At 37.1% G+C, this 24,181-nt stretch overlaps 1 protein-coding gene across 1 annotated transcript in view; it reads right to left on the reverse strand.

Annotated features, from left to right (window-relative positions):
- The window catches only part of wdr27 (WD repeat domain 27), a 671,431-nt gene that overhangs the window by 630,219 nt on the left and 17,031 nt on the right, over nt 1–24,181 (reverse strand). Inside the window, exons 2-9 of the mRNA XM_069930793.1 lie at nt 23,351–23,464; nt 22,841–22,892; nt 22,651–22,721; nt 20,850–20,970; nt 7,001–7,160; nt 6,688–6,747; nt 6,389–6,492; nt 5,190–5,254 (exon numbers count right to left, since the gene is read on the reverse strand). Of these exons, the coding sequence (XP_069786894.1) occupies nt 5,190–5,254; nt 6,389–6,492; nt 6,688–6,747; nt 7,001–7,160; nt 20,850–20,970; nt 22,651–22,721; nt 22,841–22,892; nt 23,351–23,464 (747 nt within the window). The remainder of the gene's footprint in view (nt 1–5,189; nt 5,255–6,388; nt 6,493–6,687; nt 6,748–7,000; nt 7,161–20,849; nt 20,971–22,650; nt 22,722–22,840; nt 22,893–23,350; nt 23,465–24,181) is intronic.

Consider the following 24,181-nt stretch of genomic DNA (forward strand, 5'->3'; position numbering starts at 1 on the left):
CAGCTGCAAGAAACGCTGTACCACTGGGGTTCCGGGCGCTGGGAAGCGGCCTTGGCTTCCCCTGACACCGGCCAGGCCGCGCTGCGGTGGGGGGGTGGGCGGGGGGACACGACAGCGTGTTTATAAAACCACCCACCACTACTTTTCAAGGACCAAAATTTTTCTCTCTCTCTCTCACCCTGGGACACAGCGGTTACTGTGCATGCGCTATACTGGCGCGGCGGCCAGCGGGCCACCTCTAATACATTTTTGATATGATCTTGCGGGCCAAATATAATTACGTGCATAGCTCACTGAATAACAATGACTGTGCGGTGAGGCACAGTTCAAATGCAATCTACAAATGTGCCCTTGACAGCAGTCATCTGCAGAATCACAGACAGAAATGAGGAGTATACAGGAGAGAGAGAGATCAGCTCGTTCAGTGGTCTCACAGCAACAACCATGCACTCAACATTAGCAAAATTAAGCCGATTGTAGACTTCAGGGGGCAGGGGAGAAAATCAGGGGAACGTGAACCAGTCCTCCTCAAGGGGTCAGCAGTGGAAAGGGTTAAGAACTTCATATCTCTGAAGATCTGTACTGGGGCGTCCATATTGATGCAATCACGATGAGGATTTAAGGAGATTTGGTAAGTCACCAAAGACTCTTACAAATTTCTCAATATACCATGGAGAGCATTCCGACAAATTCTCTTTAGTATGGAGGTGCCAATGCATTGGACAGGACATCTTCAAGAGCTGGTGTCTTAAGAAAGCAGCCTCGAGCTTCAAGGGCCCTCACCACCTCTTCACACTGCTACTATCAGGAAGGAGATACAGAAGCCTAAATATGAACACACAGCCGCACAAACACACTCCTTCCCCTTTGCCATTATATTTCTGAATGGATTATGTACCAGATACTACCTCACTTTCTCTTCTTTTACACTAATTTTTTAAAAATATACTTTATAGCAGTATTTGAACCTGTGACGCTGTCAGAAAACAACAAATTTCATGACATTTTCATGAATTTGATTGGGCCTTGACCAAGGTCTTTGTCTCCTCACCCGCAATCGGAGGGGTACTCAAGGACTAGGGAATGGCTAATGTTGTATCTCTTTTCAAGAAGTGAAAAATAGAATAATCCAGGAAATTATATGCCAGTAATCCTCCAATTAGTGGTTTGGAAATGATACTTAGAGATAGGATTTATGCAAGCTTGAATAGTTTCAGTTTATCTTTGGCCTCTATATATACTCATTATTTCTCCAGACCACGGTGCACACACGTATGCATAAAACATTTCTCATAAATTCAACACATAACAATCATATACATACATAAAATGTATAATAATTTACTCCGTTTCATTTGTAAGAGATCAATTGTTGCAGGACACCATTCATGCAGACACAAGGATGCAGGATATTCTTCAAGTAATCCCAAGATTACATGATACTGTTAGGGCCTTGGTCAGATTAGGGATAGACAATATAATTTTGTGAGGGACAGGTCATGTCTTTCCAATTTGATTTAGTTTTTTTTGAGTAGGTGACATAGATGATTGATGAGGGTATAGCAGTGGATGTTGCCTACATGGATTTTAGAAAGATGTTTGACAAGGTTCTTTATGGTATGGTGATTGAGAAGGTGCAGATGTATGGGACCCATGGTGAGTTGTTATTTTGGATTTTAAAAATGAGCTGGAGCACAGAAGACAGTGTAGTGGTGGAAAACTGTTACTCAAGATGGAGGACTATTCCACAGGAATCAGTGTTTGCAATATACATAGATAACTTTGATAAAAATGTTGGTGGATGGGCTAGGAAGTTTGCAGATGATGCAGGTGGAGTTCTGGACAATGTTAAGAGATAAAATATACAACAGCAATTGGTTCATTAACAGAAATGGGCAGAGAAATGGCAATGACTGTTTATTACATAGAACATTACAGCACACCACAGGTCCTTCTCCCCTCAATGTTGTGTTGACGTAGATGTTCTTACCAAAAAAAAACTAAACCCTTCCTACCTCATAACCCTCTATTTTTTTTCATCCACGTACTTGTCTAAGAGTCTTTCAATCCCCCAAATGTTTCAGCTTCCACCACTATCCCTGGCAAGGCATTCCAGACACCCATGAGTCTATGGGTAAAAATAAACTTACCCCTGATATCACCCATAGAACTATACAGTACAGAAACAGGCCCCTTCGTCCCTTCTAGTCTGTGCCAAACCATTTTTGCCTAGTCCCACTGATCTGCACCCAGTCCACAGCCCTCCATACCTCTCCCATCCATGTACCTGTCCAAATTCTTCTTAAATGTTAAAATTGAGCCCACCTTCACCACTTCACCACTTACACTTCCATCACTCTCTGTGTGCAGAAGCTCCCCCTCAAGTCCTCTCTAAACATTTCCTCTTTCACCCTTAACCCATGTCCTATGGTTTGTATCTCACCTACCCTCAGTGGAAAAAGTCCATCTACATTTACTCTCTGCATCCTCCATAATTTTAAATAACTCTATCAAATCACCTCTTATTTTTCTATACTCCAAGGAATAAAGTCCTAACCTTTATAATCTTTCCCTGTAACTCAGTTCCTGAAGTACAGGCAACATCCAAGTAAATATTCTCTGCAATTTTGACAAATGTGAGGTAATCCACTTTGGACAGCAAAATGAAAGATCAGAATATTACTTAAATGGCAAGCAATTACAGTATGCTACCATGCAGAAGTACTTGGGAGTGCTTGTACATGAATCACAAAAGATTGACTTGCAGGTGGAACAGGGTCTCAAGAAGGCAAATTGAATGTTGGCTTTAATTGCTAGAGGGAATGAATTTAAGAGCAGAGAGATTGTGCTGCAACTATGCAAACTGCATCTGGAGTACTGTGTGTAGCTCTGGTCTCCTTACTTGAGAAAGGATGTACTGGTTTTGAAGACAGTGCAAAGGAGGTTCACCAGGTTGATTTTGGGATGAAGGGGTTAGCCTGTGAAGAGAGATCAGGTTGTCTGGGACTGTAATTTAGGAAAATGAAAGGGCATCATATAGAAACATAAAATTACGAAAGGCATAGTCAAGATAGAGGTAGGTAGGTTGTTTACATTGGTAGGATAGACCAGAACTAAGGGATATGGCCTCAAGATACAGGGTAGTAGATTTAGGACAGAGATGAGGAGGAACTGATTTTCCCAGAGGATGATTCATCTGTGGAATTTGCTACACATTGAAGCAGTGGAAGTGACCTCAATAAATATATTTAAGACAAGGTTAGACAGAAAAACCTCACAAAGATAAGCGTATACAGAGCCGTTGTCATACCCACACTCCTGTTCGGCTCCGAATCATGGGTCCTCTACCGGCATCACCTACGGCTCCTAGAACGCTTCCTCCAGCGTTGTCACCGCTCCATCCTCAACATCCATTGGAGCGCTTTCATCCCTAACGTCAAAGTACTCGAGATGGCAGAGGTCGACAGCATCGAGTCCACGCTGCTGAAGATCCAGCTGCGCTGGGTGGGTCACGTCTCCAGAATGGAGGACCATCGCCTTCCCAAGATCGTGTTATATGGCGAGCTCTCCACTGGCCACCGTGACAGAGGTGCACCAAAGAAAAGGTACAAGGATTGCCTAAAGAAATCTCTTGGTGCCTGCCACATTGACCACGCCAGTGGGCTGATATCGCCTCAAACCGTGCATCTTGGCGCCTCACAGTTTGGCGGGCAGCAACCTCCTTTGAAGAAGACCGCAGAGCCCACCTCACTGACAAAAGGCAAAGGAGGAAAAACCCAACACCCAACCCCAACCAACCAATTTTCCCCTGCAACCGCGTCTGCCTGTCCCGCATCGGACTTGTCAGCCACAAACGAGCCTGCAGCTGACGTGGACATTTACCCCCTTCATAAATCTGTCCGCGAAGCCAAGCCAAAGAAGAAGAAGAAGACAGAATTTTACATAGTAAGGGAATAGGCAGCTAGGTGATGAGCCTATCATTAGATCAGCCTTTATAAGGTTTTTTGGTTTTTTCTTATCTTTTGAATTGTACATTACAATATATAACTCTGCTGATCAATTTTGGATAATGTAAACATCAATAAAAATATCTTAAAAAGAAAGATCAGCCATGATCACGTTGAATGGCGGAGCAGGATTAACAGCCCAGATGGCCCTCTCCTGCTCCTATTTCTTGTGCTAAGCTTGCCTCACAAGGCTTATTTTCCAACCCAGACAACATCCTTGTAAAGCTCCTCTGCACCTTCTTCCCGGGTTCCGCTAATCTGGAAAAAAATGTGAGGTGCTGTATTTTGGGTGGTCAAATGTGAGGAGAATGTATAGATGTAAAAAAAAAATATATAATAAAGAGAATGCCTAGATGGAATAGTATGTCTTTTAAAAATATTGATGTGCAGAGGGATCTGGGGTTATAGGTTCACAGTGCACTGACTGTACAAGTAGATAGGGTGATAAAGATGACCTGTGGAATTCATGGCTTCATTGGGAAGGTCACGAAGCATGAAGCCGTGCTGCAACTTTGTGGAGCTTTGGTTGGATAGATTATGGGATATTGTTTGCATTTCTGGTTACCCCATTACTGGGAGGATCTGGAGCCTCTGCTAAAGGTACACAAGAGATTTACCATGATGCTGCCTGATTTATGGGTATGAGCTGTGGGGCAGAATTGGACAAACAAGTTGTTTTCTCTGGAATGTAGGAGGCTGAGGAATGACCTGATAGAGATGTATAATATCATGAGGGGCATTGATTGGGTGTCCAGACAGAATCTTTTCCCCAGGGTAATAGCGTCACACAGTAGAGGTGAATTTAAGGTGAAGAGGAGGTACTCAAAAGGGAGGAATGCAAAGCAAATATTTTGCACATAAGAGTGGCAGGTACCTGGAATGGTGGCAACAGATACAATAGTAGTTTGATTAGTATTTCCTATTCGGCACAGACAGGTCTGCTCTTGTACAGTACTGTTGTACTTTCTAACAACTCGTTCTTGTTGTAAGTAGAGAGAGAATCACAAAATCAGATTCAGTTGATCCATGCTCTAATACTTGATTGTCCTGCCAAGGCACAAAACCTATCTTCCATAGAAATGTGCATAGGCTTCTGTATATCTTTGTCATTCACACAGCAGTTAAAATTTGAGGCATTAAAGCCTGCACGTTTATCCTCATTGAAAGAGTTTTTAAATTTACCTTGTTGGTGGTTCTACTTCCTATAGCACATGATCCAGCTGTTTGAATGGTTAACCCAAGATGATCTGAAATATGATATTTTATGTTATTAACCACCTGAGCATCTTTTACCTTACAAAGTAGTACAAACTGCAACCAAAATATGTAATTTGTTATTTAATTAAAGTGGTACTGTTAATCATTTTGTCATTAATGTAGCAAGGTAATGATGTGGTCTGTCATCATGGATCATGGTAATGCTATTACTTGGGGTGCCAAAACTAGGATAACTGTCCCACAGACAAGATAAAATAAAACTCATTTGTCAGGAAGGTGCAACACCAACTGCATTTCCTGAAAAGACTACAGTGGGCAAAGTTACCAGCCACCACGATGTCAACCTTCTATAGGAGCTCTATCAAGAGCGTCCTATGGTACAGATGCTGCAGAGAAATGGATTGAAGGTCAATTCACAGGGCCATAAAAGTGGCAGAGAGGATCACTGGAGTCCCCCTCCCTCCCCACCCCCCCCCACCCTACCCCATCAACGAGATCTACTGGGATCATTGTCTGAACAGGGTGCACAAAATCATTGGGAGAGGAGGATAGTGGTGAGTAGCCCTGAGATTCCTCATTACTCAGCCAAGATTTAATGAAATCTCTGATCTTCTCAAACATAACAAGGAATAGTCTGTCTGATCATCATCTCTCAAATGATAAATCACTATTTCTCTATGTTGTACATCAGATGAACAAAGTACTGAAAGCAGACAGCAAGGGAATGGGATGAATTCAAGGTATGGACATTAGTATATCTTTCCCTAAAGTAGTTCCAAGAACTAGAGGATATACTGTAGCTTCTCGCTTAGACTTGTGCCGAGTGGTGACAGTAGCAAAACAGGTGGGAACATCTCAGAATTCTCTCCTTACTTGTCTCCAAGAGACGTGCGTCTGGAAACAGCTCACCATCATCTTATTAAAGACAACTAAGAGGGAGAGTAATGCTAACATCAAAATCCATAAATTGAAGATGTCGGAAACATGCAAACACTGAGAAGCTGGACGAATCCTTTATCGAGAAGACTAAAAGGTTGACTGACCATTTCTACCATGGATGGTGCCTGACATGCTGAGTTCTTCTAGCTCCTCATTTTTTATTCATGTTTGAATAGGTTTCAATTACTGAATAGTATCGTGGTGAATATATGACACAAAATCACCTTCAAATTGCACAGCAGCTTCAACCTCACCGGTGGCAAGATTGACATTGAATATGCCATGTATCGTCCCTACCCACAGACTGGTGGATTTTTCTGATGTAACGCTGAAACAAAAAAAAAAACTACTGATCTAAAGAATCCAAAAAAATAGTACAATCAAAAATAGCAAAATCATATAGAATAAAACCCCCAGTATCCGGCACCTATGGTAGCTGCCAGATAAGTGAATTTTCCAGTTGCTTGAGATTGCATGTTACGCCAGGGGGCAGCAATTTTAAACTTCTGTATTTTTTACCTACCTTATGCATTTTCCATGATTTTTTGGCCAGTTGCTTGAATTCCAGATAACAGGGATTTTACTGTACAAAACAGAAGACTATGTTTGTTGGATCTATGCAACTAGTTCCATTTTGTTGTGGTAAAATGGTGGCATTAATGTAGTATCACTGTGGCACAATCAATAGAGCTGCTGCTTCACACTTATAGCAACCCAGGTTCAATTCTAACTTGCAGTGCTATCAAATACATGAATCTTTTAAAAATCTCAAAGGCAATATTTTATCACTCAAATTAGCATCACTTTGCAATTTATGATGAGATGTAAATGCATACCTTGAATCCTTTATCAACAAGCTACTTAATAAACATTCACAATGAGTCATTGTGAGGACTGGAAATTCAATGCATGCACGTGGTCCACTTTCCAAATCAGTGTCATTGAAACTGGTTGAAGAGTAATGTGGATTACTCACACAATTTATACCTTCAACATCTGTAAAGAGAAAACAGATTTAAAATTGCATCAGAGATAAAAGAGTGAAAATATGAAAATCAGAAATAATGTCACCTGGTGGCTTGTTAAAATGTCACAGTCAAAACAATGAAATCGGTTTCTCTTTGAAATTAGACAGCAATATACTTCCCCATTCATCGACAGTTTCACACAAAGACATTTAACTTTATCATGAAAAGCTCTGTTGGCTTAATGCCAATGTTAACATTCCTTTCAGATTCCCACTTCTTAGTAAGTTCAATTCACTTTGCACAACATCAAAAAAATGACAAGATCCACTAGATTCTGCAAAGAATGTGGGTTTTGAAAAATACCATCTGAGGGGCATGAGATACGTCTTGCTCTCAACATCACCTAGTAGCTTACTCATGGAATGCAGGTGGAGAGGGTATCTTCCTGAGACCCCACATTTCAGATGACCTCTACAGCAGCCAGCCTATTAAGGAAATCATGGAGAACTTTGACAGGTGCATTGGGAAAAGTATACTGTCTTGTTCCATCGCAGTGTGGCTTTTTAACTCAAGTGCCCAGGAATGTAGAAGGCTGCAAAAGGTAACAAATATAACCTGGTCCCATCTATTGTAGTGTGAAGCTCTGTCTCAAGGCAGCAGCCAATATCACAAAGGACCCCCATCACTGTGGTCACAACCCCTTTGCACCGCTACCTTCAGATAGAAGGTACAGAAGCCTGGAGAACAGCACTTCTGGGTTCAAGAAAAGTTTCTTAATTTAATATGTATGATTGTAGTTGATTGTTTTCTTTTAAGAAATACCTGTTAGTTGCAGCAAGAAATAATTTTGGTGCTTATAAACCCTGAACAATGTATATGATAATAAACATTATTATCATTATACTATGCTTCAGAACTGGCCATGGCTTTAAGATGTGCTATTTGTGTTATTATAGTGACAACGTTGGCACCAACCACACAATGAACAATTGACGTCCAAGGTCTGTTCACAAAAGCCAGGAGAAACACAAGTTGACCAGTTACATCCCCATTGGTTCAACAGACCGAGCAAGCAGCACCGATGTCAATAGCCTGCTCACTGATACTCAGTTGTTTTGCTGGGGTTAACGGGCTTGAGCTCTCAGCACAGACTTGACTCAAACATGGACCAAGCTGTCAAGATTTCAGAGACAAAGTTAGAGTGGCTGCCTTTGACATCATTCGCATTTGACAAAATTCAGGTTCAAATATCTGGGTAAAATTATGGGTGTGTCCATGCAAAGGATTAAGACTCATCAATCAACCAATCAATCAATGTTTGGATTGAGCTCTCTGTGAAGAGTATCAAAAAGAATTAAAATTAAGAATTTTTTCACTAAAAAAATGGACAAAGCAATACCAAGAGACCAAAGCAGCAGAAAACAAAAGCATAGGAAGTTTCTGCTCAGCCAGGACATCAAGTGAAAGCTCGAAAGGAAGCTGAGTAAGAGTGGCCTTGAGAACAATGGACAAGAACTAAATATTATCCTGGAGAAAATGGAAAATTTGATCAAACAATTTCCAGGCACTGAACTCTAATGAGACATGTCTGAAAGGATGAATGAAATTAAAGAAATCATTGAAGACTTAATGGAAAGAGTGAAGCAAGCAGAAATAGACTTAGTAAAAACACAAGATAAGCTAAAAGCTTTGGAAAAAGATCCAAAGAAATGGGAGTCAGACAGACAAGATCAACCACATGGAGAATTTTAGCAGACAAAATAATGTTCAAATTATCAGACTGAAAGAAAAGATCAAGGGAAGAGATCCGGTAGACTTATTTGAAACATGGATCCCGCAAGTGCTGAAGAAGACAAATTCAGAGAAAAATTACATATTGAAAGGGCTCATGAGACCTTTGGACTCAGAAGAGCCACCAATCAATGACAACGACTGGTCCTGGTAAGACTTTTGAGTTACCAGGAACAGGAGACAATTCTGAGAGTAGCAAAATAATGGCCCGCCCAAAAATTACCATGAAAATGTGCATTTTGGGGGGGTGGGGGGAAGGGGGGGAGGGGGGCATGTTGAGGTGCGTAGAACAAAGATGTGGGGATTCATCTCTCCCTGAATGGACTAATGAATGCCTGAAATTTAAAGATTGTTAAAATATAAAAATTCTATCAGACAGAATTTTAAGTGTTGAAGTTACACGAAATGAAGAGAGGGATAGGCCAAAAGTAAAAAAAATGGGTTATTAAAATTGTTGGAAAAAGTGAAGAAACTGGGCCTACCATTCAGAAGAAGCATCAGGATCGATTTACCATGGACCTGAAGCCTCAGAGGACATCTCCAGGGGAATTCGAGGGAAGGTCGACCTCACGAAGCAAAAATTGGCAAAAGATGGTGCAGACGCAATTGTCCTGGTTGTGGGCCAGGAAGTCCACGGCCGCGATGCAACCTGCGCAGCCGAGGGCGGTGAGCTCTGCGGGGCCGCATTGGGGCGCAAGCGCAATCGGAGGTGTAGCGATGCGCAGTGAGGTACTGACTGACACTCGCTACCACGCAACGGGCCCTTTGGGCATGCGCGTGACCTCGCGCTTCCGCGAAGTCCTGGATCGGTTCCGAGCTGCAAGGGGACCCACTCCACATCGTGCTGATGAGGTTGGCCCAACACGGACTGGGGTCCAAACCCACAGCAGGGCCGCCAGGGAGGAACTTTTAGTACCAGAGGAAGAAGAGGAACATTTAGAATATTTAGACGACGATGATTAAGAACTGTTACTGATGGCAGCAGAAGCAATAGATGGTAGGCCCAGAAGTACAAAAATGGTTTCCTCTTTTAAACCAGTTACTTCACCTGCACCTGATGTGGTTACAATGATTGACAAGTTAACAAAGCAAAGTGAAAATATTCTGGCTTCTATGACCAGCTTTCATAATGAACAATTTGCTGAAGTAAAAGGAAAAACGTCTGACATATGTGGAGAAATTACAGCTATGAAAGTGGATCTTAATAAGTGTTTAACTGCAGTTGATGAAGTACAAGAGAGATGTAAGAAGGTTGAAAATAGAATGGATCAGATTGAAGAATCAGTAACAGGATGGGACACTCAGAAGAATGCTTTTCTGCAAAAAAATGATTCACTGGAAAATCAAAGTCGATGAAATAACGTAAAATAGTTGGACTTCCGTAAGACATTGAAGGACAGGGTCCTACGAAATTTTTTCGTAAATGGATTCCAGAAATATTGGGGATGAAATCATTTCCAGAAGGATTAGAATTATACAGATCTCATCAAGCATTAAGAAGGAAACTTTTTCCAGGGCGGCCTCCGCGAGCAGTTTTACTTAGATGTTTAAGTTATCAGAATCGGGAGACGATTTTACGTCTTGCGGTACAGAAAGCCTGTGTCAATCAGAATCCAATAATGGTTCAGGGTAGAAGGAGTATTTTTTTATGCTGATTTAAGTCAGGAGGTTATACAGAGACGTAAGGAGTAATCAGGCTAAGACAGTGCTGTGGAAGAAAGGCTATCCAGCAGTGTCGAAAGTGTTTTAAGGGTAATACCAATATCAGTTTTTTGAGAAAGCTCAGGATGCATTAATTTTTGCTAATTCTTTGCCAGATAATAAATTGAGCCACGATTTGTCAATGAAACCATTGTCAAGACTAAGAATGGAAATGGGAATGGGACGAAGAAGCTGGAAACAACACAACTGGTTGAAGAGGTAGAAGATACTCAAACTCAGTTTGGACAATAAGATAATGGACTGCATTTTTCGAAGGTCTGGTCAGCAAGAGGTAGATGACCCTGATGAATTCAAAGTCATCTGCCGCTGGTGGTCAAACAAGGGGGGTACTCCTTTGCAGTTTTTTTTTGGTGGGGGTTTCTTTGTATTAATTTTAAGTTTTGTTTTTGTGTATTTTTAATTCCCTTTTTTAAAAGATTTAGGATTTTTTTTGAAGGAGCTGTAACTTAGTGTAAGGATTGGCTGTATTGTGTGCCACTCTATAGAGAAAAATTAATAATTTAAATTTTGCGGCATTTAATGTTAAAGGGCTAAATCATCCAATAAAATGAAAATGTATATTGGATTATATTGAAATGATGAAGGTGGATATTGCATTTTTATAAGAAACTCATTTGACAGAGAAATAACGTTGGGTGATTGGGTAGGCCACGTGATTGCATCCTCTTTCAATTCAAAAGCTAGAGGGCTTGCGATTTTGATTTAAAAAAAGTACCATTTGCTTTGGATTCCTTTTCTGCCAATCCTGGTAGAGTGTTTATGGTTAATTGTAAAATATTTTCAGAAACTTGGACGTTGATGAATATTTATGCACCGAATGAAGACTATGAAGAATTTGTTACAGATGCTTTTTTTAAAATTTGAACCAATCGAATGAGAATATTTTGATAGAAGGGGATTTTAATTGTTGTTTAGACCCATTGTTGGATAAATCCCCAAAAACTGTGAAGAAAACAAAACAGGCTAAAAGAACAATTGAACCGATGAGAGATTTAAATTTGGTACAAATATGATTGAATCCAACTGAAAAAAATATATTTCTTTTTATTCTGCCCAACATAATTCATTTTCTAGAATTGATTTTTTTTTTGTTTCGGCACAATTGCAGGGTAGATTTACTCATGCTGAATATAAGAGTAGAATATTGTCTGATCATTCAATATTGTTAGTTTCTTATGTGGGTTCTGAGGTGGTAGGAACTGTTTATCATTGAATTATCATTGGAAATTCAAAGAAATGTTGTTAAAAAAAACCTGACTTTGTTAAGATCAAAGTGTTTTCTATTTGCAAATAAATGAGGGTTTGGTACAGAGTAAATTTGTTTTATTGGATGCTTTGAAAGCATATTTAAGAGGTCAGATTATTAGTTAAACAGCAAGAGTGAAAACAGTATTGGTTAGAGTGTCAAAATTTGGAAAAAGAAATTGCAATGTCAGAAGTATTCTACTGAAGATAACAATTATCTAAATTAAAACTTCACTATAATACTTTGCAAACATAAATATGAAAAAATGATTCAACGATCGAAGCAACGTTATTATGAATTAGGAGAGAGAGCGCACAAAATTTTAGCTTGGCAGTTGAAAGATGAACAGGTATCAAGAACGATTAATGCAATTAGAAAAAATTCAGAGACTACATTTAAAACACAGGAAATTAATGAGGAGTTTTTTGTTTTACCAAAATTTATGTACGTCTGAAGGTTTTCAATATATGGATCAGATTGAATCTTTTTTATCAAATTTAAATTTACCATTATTAAATGAGATGGATATGAAGGATTTAGATAGTCCATTTACTGATTTGGAACTTAAAGGAGCACTACAATCTCTGCCTGGTGGAAAATTTCCCGGAGAGGACAGATTTACAATGGAGTTTTATAAAGAATTTAATGATTTGTTGTTTCCTGTGTATATTGAAACAAATGACAGAAACCGGTTCATTCCCAGAGTCTTTTTAAAGGGTATTGAACAGTTATTGCAAAGAAGGATAGGGATCCTTTTAAAAGTGGCTTCATTTGGACCAATATCTTTATTAAATGTAAATTATAAAATTGTGGCAAAGGTATTAGTTAATAGATTGGCTAATTTTTTTATCTAAATTAATACATGTTGATCAAGCAGGATTTATTAAAGGTACATATTCTGCCGATATTACCAAACTGATCACAATAATTAATGCTTCAAGATGACAGACTAATCAACCGATGATATTAGCATTAGATGCAGAAAAAACTTTTGACTGTGTTGAGTGGAACTTTTTTGTTTAAGGTGTTAGAAATATTCAAATTTGGACCACTTTTCACTGGTTGGGTTAAAGCCTTATATACTAATCCTTCTGCAAGAGTGATGACAAATGGACAGATTTCATCAGTATTTAATTTGTCTCGATCAACTAGACAGGGTTGTCCACTTTCACCAGTTTTATTTGCTTTAGTAATAGAACCTTTGGCTCAAGCTGTAAGACAAGATTTTAATATTAAATGAATTACAATAGGTGAACAAGAATATAAAATTAATTTATTTGCAGATGATGTGTTGATATATGTCATATCCCAAAGACTCTTTGGAACCATTAAAAAATTTGTTAAATCGATAAGGTATGCTTTCAGGTTATAAAGTTAATTGAGATAAAAGTGAGATATTACCTATATCAGAGGAAGATTATACAGACTGTAGACAAATTACCAAGTTTAGATAGTCTAATAAAATTAAATATTTAGGGGTTATAGTGAACAAAGAATATCAAGATTTATATAGTTTAATTTATATACTGTTGTTGAACAAGATTAAAACCGATCTGCATAGACGGAAAGATCTACCATTAACTTTAATTGGATGAGTTAACTGTATAAAAATGAATAAATATCCCTGTATACAATATCTCTTTCAGTCTATTCCAAGTGCAGTGTCAAAGAAGTTTTTAAAGGAATTAAAGAAAGTAATTTTTTGTTTTTGTGGAAAGGCAAACTGTCAAGGGTTTCTATGCAAAAATTAACATGGCGGTATGAAATGGGGAGACTTCAGCTACCACACTTTCAAAATTATTATGAAGCAGCGCAACTAAAATTTATCAATAGGTTATTTGATATTGATCAACCACCTATGTGGGCAAAGGTTGAATTGGATCAGATTTTTGAAAATAAAACAAGTTAATTTATTGATAAATGTAACCCTTTATTATTACAAATGTGCTGATACCCTGTGGTACATCATTCGGCCAACAGGTGGCCTAGAGACACGGCACCCAGTCTAATGACATCCGACCACCAGGTGGGCCCAGAGGGTCCATGGTATAAAGCCAAGGTTCCGACCGTGTGCTCTCTTTTTCTCCCCGGGATCACACTATGAGCACAACTAGCAGCCAACTAAATATTTATGTGAGTGGAATAAAGCTGTGTTGCCCCAAACAGTATTGTGCCTGTGTGTTCCTTTGGTGCAGCCTGCCACAACAAAAGTATAAATTGCCTGTATTAAGACACTTAATGGATATTTGGTACAAGTGAGATCAGATCATAGGATCTAAAGGAAATTTTTCAACTAAATCACCATTATATCAGAATAAATTGATTCTTTTTTCTTTAAATAATTCTTATATAAAAGACTGGAAAATGAAAGGAGTAAAATTGGTGGAGGATTGTTTTGAAGCAGGTAGATTCCTCTCTTTTAATAGATTCCAAGAGAAGTTTGGTATTTCACCGAATTCTTTTTTTTTTGCTTATTATCAAGTTCGAGATTTATTTCAAACAAATTCTGGATGAGAATTGGTATTACCAGGTCAAACAAAATTTGAGATGTTAATTGCTGATAAAGGAAATAAAGGGTTTATTTTGGAAAGTATATGCTGTTGCAATAAAAAATTGATAAAATGAAGGAGAAGTGGGAGAAGGACTTGGATATTACTTTGTCTTGGGAAGAATGGTCAAACATGTGTGCTGACAGTGTTATGAAATTACTAAACTTGAGATATAGCATGGTTAATTATAATTTTATACATCAATTGTATTTAACACCTGAAAAGTTGAAGAAATATGGTTTTACTTCATCAGACTTGTGTAAAAGTTAAACATTTTTGGGAAAAAGTTATAAAATTTTTTAAGAGATTTATTTAAGGTAGATTTGCAATTGGATCCGATGATGTGTTTATTGGGTTATATGAATACATTAACATCAGGATTGCGGATGGACAAATCACAATTAGCATTTATACGATTAAGCTTAGCTGTAGCAAGAAAATGTATAGCTATTACATGGAAAAATTATGTAGAGCTGAAAATACAAAGATGGCATAGTGAATTACAATCATGTTTATATCTGGAAAAAGTAACTTACAATCTACGAAATCATTATTCTTTTTTTGTTAAGATGTGGAGTTTATATTTAGAACATATGGATATAGATGTTAAGTAAATGATATGTACAGAATTGGCACATCAAACAGTTAATACTAAATACCCGGAAATAATCTTTTTTTAAGGTTCCGACCGAAGGAGGTGGGTGGGATGTGATAGTATAGATGGGAAATGGGAAGGCGGGGAAAGGATTATTTCTTTTTTTTATTGTTCTTTTTCTTTTTGTTATGTTTAACGTTTTATAAAATCTTTAAATAAAATTTTCAAAAAAAAGAAAATGTGCTTTTTTTTTCAAGATTTTATCCCTACTTTGATTAAGCAAAGGATGAAAAAACTTGAAATACTCAATGATATATCTCACGACTCTGAGGATAGAAATAACAGAAGGTAATCGGCGATTTTTCAAGTGAAAGAACGAGGTGGAAGACTTCCTGCGAAGTTTATGAAAAGAATAAGGTTGCCGAAGAAGATTGTGAAGAATGTTTACAATGAGACTAAAAAAAAGTTATATTTTTAAACCATGATGTAGCAGGCACACAGCACGGTATTGCAAACTGCCACCATCAGTTCACAGACTTACCTGACAAATTGCAGGCTAGCAGTGCTGGGCCCGGGCGCTAATGGCTCACAGCTTTAACCTGTGGACCAGCAGCTGTTCACCAATGAGCTCATTAACAGGCAGGGAATAAAAGGTCTGTGCATGTCTGCAATAAACCAGTCTTGAGTTGACTACCTTTGTGTGTGCTTGCCTTTATTTAGTAGCATCTACCATAGTAGATGCTACTATGTAGTAGTACCATCTACAATCTTGCATTTATTGTTGAAAAGGAAATTTTATTGAAATATTCACAGAGAGCTCAGTAAACAGCAAAAATGTGGGAAAAGTAGTAGCAGAATGGAGACTCCAGTCGAAGGGGAGAATGGCACCCAGAGAGAAGTATCAAAAAAAGATGGAGCTAAAGGGAGGGGTTCTTCTTCCTCGAAAGATTCTGCAGGCTTTTTTCATGAGCTTTCAGCATTTCCTGTTTAGGTCACCATCAGGACAGGGATATAGTATGTTTCTTAAAGGTATTATTCAATCAACCGAAAAGGCATTATTATTAAACCATATTTGTTTAAAAATTGATATGGATAGAACATTAAAATGTATTGGTCTTAATTTTAATGTGATAATAGGGGTGGTGAGAAAGAAGCGGTTCTTGGCACAGCTAAAAAAATTAAAGACAGATGTAGTCTTTCTACAAATCAGACATGCTAAATTAAAAAGAGGATAGGTTGGACAAGTATATCATCTTCATTTGGCTCAAAAGCAAGAAGAGTAATGATTTTAATTAATAAAAATATACCAATAATAATAACAGAAGAACTGACTGACCAAGCCGGAAGATTTGTAATGGGACATTACAAAATTTATGCAGAATCATGGACTTTTATGAACCAAATTATGATGATGAAGCCTTTATGATGGATATCTTTTTAAAAACAGCAGAGGGAAAACAAAATATATTGGTCAGAGGAGACTTCAATTTCTATCTTGATCCAATACTGGATAAATCAGCCAGAACAGAAACAAGGGCAAAAGCTGCAAAAACCATACTATCATTTATAAAGGATTTAAAATGATATTTGGAAACAATTTAACCCCATAGAAAGAGATTATTCATTCTACTTAAGGATTGATTTGTTTTTAATGTCAGCCCAGTTAAAAAGACTTTTGGCAAGAGTTTTATCTGATCATTCGCCATTAACTTTAACTATTGTGATAACGGAAAATCAAGAAAGTGTATTGATGGCGTCTCAATACCACACTGTTGAAAAGGAAGGACTTTTGTGAGTTTATTAAGAGAGATAGAACTATTTTGTGAAACTAATCTTTCTTCTACTGATAATACCTTTTTTTAAAAAACTGGATGCACTTAAAGTTTATTTAAGAGGACAAATTATCTTTTATACAAAAAATCTTGAGAGAATATACTACTGAGTTGGACGGTTTGGAGAAAGATATAATGAAACTGGAAAAAGAATATCAAAGAACGGGGTTACAAGAAAAATATGTTATTAGAGAATAAAAAATTGAGATATAACAACAAATGTATAGAATGGAAAAGATAATATTGAAAACTAAATAAAAATATCATGAATTAGGAGAACCAGTACAAAGTTCTATCTTGGCATGTAAAGCTGGAGAAGTCATCTCTGATAAATGCAATAAAAGCAGAGACCAATATTATAACATATAATCAAAAAGAAATAAATAATATTTTTAGAAAATATTATATGAAACTGAACAAATCAGAATTATTAGGAGATTAAAATGAGATGGATAAATTTTTAACAAATATTGAACTTCCAAAATTAGAAGATAGAGAACAGGTTGATTTAGATGCCCCTTTCACAAGAGAAGAAATTGAGAGGGTTTGGGCTCTTTACAAGCAAACAAATTTCCAGGGGAGGATGGGTTTCCTCCTGGGTTCTATAGACAATTCTCATGATGGATTTATTGGACCAGGCAATGGAGACCAAGACCCTCCCGGAATCTTTCTCGACTGCTATAATTACAGTGCTGCCAAAGAAAAGTAGAGGCCCATTAAAAACCTTATCATATAGACCTATATCACTCCTGAATGCTGATAATAAAATATTGGCAAAGGCACTAACTAGTAGATTGGGACAATATTTACCAAAATTAATACATACAGACCAGGTGGGATTTGTTAAAGGAAGACACTCTTCATATAGTCTGGGTAGACCCTTTAACATAATACATACAGCAAAATCAAAGATGAATCCAAGTTTAACAATCCTGTAAGATGCAACAAAACCATTTGACCTTTTTGAATGGTCTTTTTTATTTAAAATATTAGAAAAATTTGGTATAGGCAGAAAATTTATAAATTAGATAAAAACTCTTAATCATAAACCACAAGCCAAAATCATAACTAACAATCAGATGTCAGCAGTTTTCCCCTTGAGTAGATCGAGTAGACAGGGGTTCCCTCTGTCCCCAGCGCTTTTTTCGTTGCAATTGAACCACTAGCGGAAATTATCTGGATATTAAGGGCTTCAAAGTTGGGCAAGAAGAACATAAAATTAGCTTATTTGATGATGATGTGCTTTTATACATGTCTGACCCAGCTGAAACCTTGATAAGATTACAAACCACATAAAAAATATGGAAGAGTATCAGGCTATAAAATAAATATGGACAAGAGTGAGATAATGCCACTGACTAATTTTGATTATGAAAGATATCAAAATGGTAGTAGATATAAATGGAAGACAGATGGAATTAAATATTTTGGAAGAATGATGGATAATAATTTACAGAATTTATATAAATTTAATTACACTCCTCTTTTAGAAAAAAGAGAAATGGAAAGACCTTAGTGGGAAGAGTAAATTGAATTAAAATGAAAGTGATACCGAGATTACAGTATCTTTTCCAATCATTGCCTATTGCACGACCTAAAAATTTCTTTAAATTATTAAATAATTATATTCAGCTATTCCCATAGAATAACAAAGAGCCAAGCATTTCATTGGAAAAGCTAACATGGGATTATAAACTGGGAGGATTAGACTTCCAGATTTTATGTAGTATTATTTATCAGCACAAGCAAGTTTTTTTTATCATTCTTTTTTGAAGAAGACAGTCCCCTCTCTTGGATCCAAATGGGACTAAATTCAAGAGGGGACAGCGAAGGACTTTATTTACAAAATATACAGATAAGCCTATATTAAAACATCTGATTAGAATAATCATAAGAAATAAATGAGTGTACTGTAAAAAAAAAGCAGGTATATCACTGAGGACATCATTATATAAAAATGTGATGCTGCCTATCAATCTGGGTAGCAAAATACTGAATTCATGGTATGACAAAGGAATAAGATATATTGATGACTGTTAATGTGGAGGGATCTCATGTCTTTTTAACAATTATGAAATAAGTACTGAGTGCCTAATGGGACTTTCTTTTGTTTTCTCCAGCTAAGATCATTCTGAAGTAAAAGATGGAGGCCACACTTGGCCCCACCTGAAATTAGTGAAATGGAACAAGTGATTTGGCTGGGGAATACACCTAATTTATAACCAAGATGTACTATGGTCTCCAGAATGAAAAGACAAAACTAAGTTTACAGAAACTGAGAGAGAGAGAGATGCAAGTCGGATCTAGGTGTTGCAATAATGGAAAGACATTGGTCTGATTGATGTTTGGATAGCATGGCATCAATTATAAATGCAAGATACAGATTAGTGCAATATAATTTCCTACTCCAATTATATCTGAAATCTGAAATATTGGAAATATGTTTTAGGTGTGGGACAGAAATAAGAACTTTTTTTTTACATGCTACATGGTAATGTGTGAAGGTAAGACCTTTCTGGCAGGATATTACTGAAATATTAACAAGGGCAACAGTGGTGGCCTTCACAGGAGACCTGGAGCTTTATCTTTTGGGCAACTTTATTGAAATAAGCAATAAATTAACTAAATTCCAAAATTTCATTCACTAAAATAGCCTGAGCAGTGACTAAAAAATGCATTGCAATTACTTGAAAATCTGACTCCCTTCTACAGGAAGCATGATGGACTGCTGAGATGAACAGTTGGATACCTATGGAAAAGAATTATATACAACTTAAAAAACACCATGACATATTTATCAAGATATGGCAGCCACATATTGATCATATAGGAGCCCACTTATAATTATAACTATAATAATAAAAAGGACAATCATAGATGGTGCTTAAGTATAAATGCAAATGACTTCCCCATATAGAAATTTTTATGGTCAACATAAATGTGAGCCTTGATGATGTGTGGATTTATATTTTGAAAAGGGAGAGGTGGGAGGGTTTGTTTTGTACACAGACCCACACTTTGATATTGGAGTTTACTATATACATTTATGGATATAAAACAAAAAGTAAATTTTTTTTTAAGTGTCTGGTAAAACTGAAGCCGATGGCAGTTGGTTGATTCACAACGAACAGACGGAGAGTTGTAGCTGTTGAAGACTACTTCCCTGGGACAGGAGCTGCACAGGGCAACCACCACTTCCTTCACCAATGACCTACATTGTAAGATCAGAAATTGGATATCCACTGGAATTAATCATCGATCAAAATTGGACAAATAACAATGCAGACAATGCCTCCATGTAGTCAGACCTAGACAACATTCAGGATTGGTCCCACAAGTTGCAAGTTGCCAAGCAACTACCATGTCCAACAAGAGTTAATGGCAACAAGTAAAGCTACTTCTTCACACTTGCTTTCTTCATGACTTCCCACTTATTGTGAGGTCCCTTGCCTTGCATACCCTGCCCGAATGCATTAACTGCTACTAAGAAAGAATTTGCTTTGCCACTATTACGCCCAGGTTACCAGATCATTGATATCTTCTTGAAGCCTTGAACTTTCTTCTTCAAGCCTTGAACTTTCTTCTTCATTACCAACTCCTCAGCCAAGTTGGTATCATCATCAAACTTCTTAATTGAACACCATTACGACTTGGTTTTATTTCACTGCCATGAAGCTTTGTTATAAATCTTCCTGTTTCATTTTTTATACTAATATAGGAAGCAATCTTTTCACTTAACAACACTATCCTCAAACTTTTATTCTGTACCTTGGTCAAACACTTTGATCTCTCCACAAGGAATTTAATATATCCTTGGTCTGCCAACTCCCAACTATGTACACTTCCTTTTGTAATATGCACTGTTCAATTTTGGAGTCAGCCAAATGAAAATTTAGCCAGTATGTTATGACATATTGTTCCAAATTATTTATAAAGAGAGTAAACAAAATAATATGATCGAGTAAATGTTTAAATTTAGTACCTGAATTCTCTGATAATCTGATTTTTTGCTGGATCTTATTGTATTTTTGTTGTTCTTTCTGTAAGTCAATATGCAGCACACGCCAGCATTGCTGCCCCCTCAGTGATGTGAACACATCCAGCTGCAAGAAGTCACTTAAAATTATTTCCATATTACCATTTAACAAAATATAAATTAAGATTAGAAGTGGTTGTAACAATAAAAATTCTGACATTTTCAAAATATCTAAAATATTAATTCTGTTAAGTAAACTAAAAATTATACATTAATGACTTCATCATGTCACAGCTGCTTTTTCCAACCATATATTTCTCAGTATACTCAGTGTTCTCACTCTTTGCAAATGTTAAAATCTCCTGTGGTTATTTCCTTTGTGCATTGTTGCCTTTGTCAGCACTTCCTCGGCATCATCAAACGCAGTCATGATGGCACTGTCGCAAACAAGGTCTTTCAGCTTGTTGGCCAGGGCCTTGAAAAGCGGTATGATAACCTTTTTATCCATGGAATCATTCTCTGAACTGTCTCCAATGTTAGCACTTCCTTTCTTAAATGAGAAGCCCACTACAATATTCAAAGTGAGGTCTCACCAGTGCCTTATAAAGCCTCAACATGTGGTTGTATTTTTCATTTGGGGCCTGGGATGTGATATTTATATATAACAAATAAATGGAATTTAAACTGAACATTTGGATATTGCTTTTATAGATTAAAAAGATCATGGGATATTGAATCGTTTATTGTCATGTGTTACGGGACACTGTGAAAAAATTTGTTTTGCGTCCTATCCAAGCAAGTCAACCCATTCTTTACAACAAGTAATGCAAAATAAAATGCATAGAAAATGTTCAGTTAAAACTGTGCAAGTATAACATCATTTCACAAATTAGGTCCATTCAATCATCTGCTGACAGCTAAGAAGAATCGGTTCTTGAATCTGGTGGTGTATTTTCAAACTTGTGCATCTTCTGCCCGATGGGAGAGGGAAGAAAAGAGTGAGGAGTTTAAACAGGGTTAATGGAAGGGAGATTGGTTTGCATCATGGCTTGTGCTAAGTTCATAACTTTCTACAATTGCTTTGTGATCTTCGGCGGAGTTGTTCCCACACCAAATTGTGATGCAACAGGATACTTTCTATAGTGCATAGACATTGGTAAGAGATCTTGGAGACACGCCAAATTTATTTTACATTTCTAAGGAAGGAGAATCATTGGTGCACTTTCCTGGCTATAGCCTCTACATGGTCAGACCAGGACAAATTGTTGGTGATAGCTAAAACTTTAAAACCCACAGTTCCCACCCATCTCCACCTTAGCACTGCTGGTACAAACAAGGGTATATGCTCAAACCAATTCCTGAAGTCAAAGGCCACCTCCTTCATTTTGTAGACATTGAAGGAGAGGTTGGTGTCATGACACCATATCACTGGATTCTTTTTGTCATTGTTTGAGATCAAGCCTACTACAATGTGTCATCTGCAAACTTGGATTTGGAATTAGAAAAGTATTTGGCCATATAGCCTTGAATGTAATTGGAGCATTATAAGGGGCTGAATATGGAAATGACAATAGCACAGGACAGGGCATTAAATTTAAACAATCAGCCATGATTTAAGTATACAGCCAAGAAAGCTCAAAGAGTTGAATGTCCTACTCCTGTTTTCTACGTTTTTACTGAAAACATTCAATACATACAACATACATTAAACACAAAGATCAGCCAGAAAGAAAATTAAATAATATAGTAAGTAATATTCCAACAAACAAAAAACTTTGATCCAGTTTCAATGGCATCACTATCCTACCTGTCCATGAGCAGATCCAGTAATAAATTGCTTGGATCTGCTGTCCATACACAAGCTCAACAGAGGACTGCCTGCACAAAAATTAAGTATTTCAGATGAGTATAATCAAATAATTTACAAATGATCTCTTTAAGCAATCTGTGGATTTTCAATATCTCCCAATTAATAGCAACAATGCATTGCAACTTACTTGATAACACTGCCGACTGATACAGTAATAATCGATTGGTAAGATTCCAAACCTAAAACATAGAAATGTCACTGCTACAGAATAACAATTAAAATAGCAGAATATAACATGTTTATGACAAAAAAACTGAAAAAATACATACACCTTTTACATTATTTCCCTCACACTTTTATGATATAGCTCTGTTCCTCAACTTGTTTGTCACTCATACCAAATCAATATCAGTATTGGCAAACAATTTTCCCACTACACAGGGAAAATAAAGTTTGAATAAATAGGGCAGTTAATAAACAAGCATCTGCCAATGTATTAGTGATTTATATAAAGCTTATGACCCGAATTATAAAATGGAGGCAAAACGCATCCTTGATATGGGAAGATAACAACAGACTGACAGATAAGGACTGACTGTGAACATCAGGCATAAAGGAAGTATTAGTGGGTGAAAGTTTCCTGGGAGATTAATTAATCTTACTCTTAAATAATGTTTTAATATGGCAACTTTCATACCTTAAAGGTCCTGTCTTCAGAGATCGATACGAGTATGTTTGACTGCCAGGGACAAAATTCTGCAGCTGTCACTGCACCAAGGTGGCCTTCAAAGACAGCCAAAATATTCTCCTGCTAAAATGGAATACAAACAGGCCAACTTTAAAGATGGATGTTTCACTTTTTACATCTATCTGATTATCAAAAATTAAAAGGCAATATATTAAATACTGGGTATTTACTAAGAGAAATATGACAGTAATAACTTTATTTTGCATAAATCAAATAATTGTGTAATGGACTATTCAATTAATTACCATATTTTCACTCATAGCATGCACACGCACAAAACATGTAAAAAATTATAAATTGTGTAAAAATGATTTTGTATAGCACGCACATATATAACACAGGTGTAGCATTCTAAATTCTGACAAAAGCATTTAATTGGGACATAAACCAAACCACATTCCTATAGTACCAGGATCTGTCAGAGTTAATCTCACATTATTAACATCGAATCAACTTCATCCAGACATGCTAATATCCTCCTGCAACACAAGCTTTGGAGAGGAATCAATTAAATAGATCGAAGACAGGTTTCAGAGTTAAGTAGGATTTTAAATTTGTGATTTTTAAAAAACTTTCTTTAAAAGAAACCCTATCTTGTTAATCTCCTCCCTCAGTAGATGGGTCTGGGCAATTAATATTGATAAGGTACAATGCCCTAGCCAGAATATCCTGCTTATCGGAATACCACGGGACTCTAGCCAAAGAGATATATCTATGATCAAAATTTGAATTTTGGCATTTTGTATGTACCAAATTCTGACGCTCACTTTAAATTGAGCG

The sequence above is a fragment of the Narcine bancroftii genome, chromosome 4 (assembly GCF_036971445.1).
Source record: "Narcine bancroftii isolate sNarBan1 chromosome 4, sNarBan1.hap1, whole genome shotgun sequence".
Taxonomy (NCBI): Eukaryota; Metazoa; Chordata; class Chondrichthyes; order Torpediniformes; family Narcinidae; genus Narcine; species Narcine bancroftii.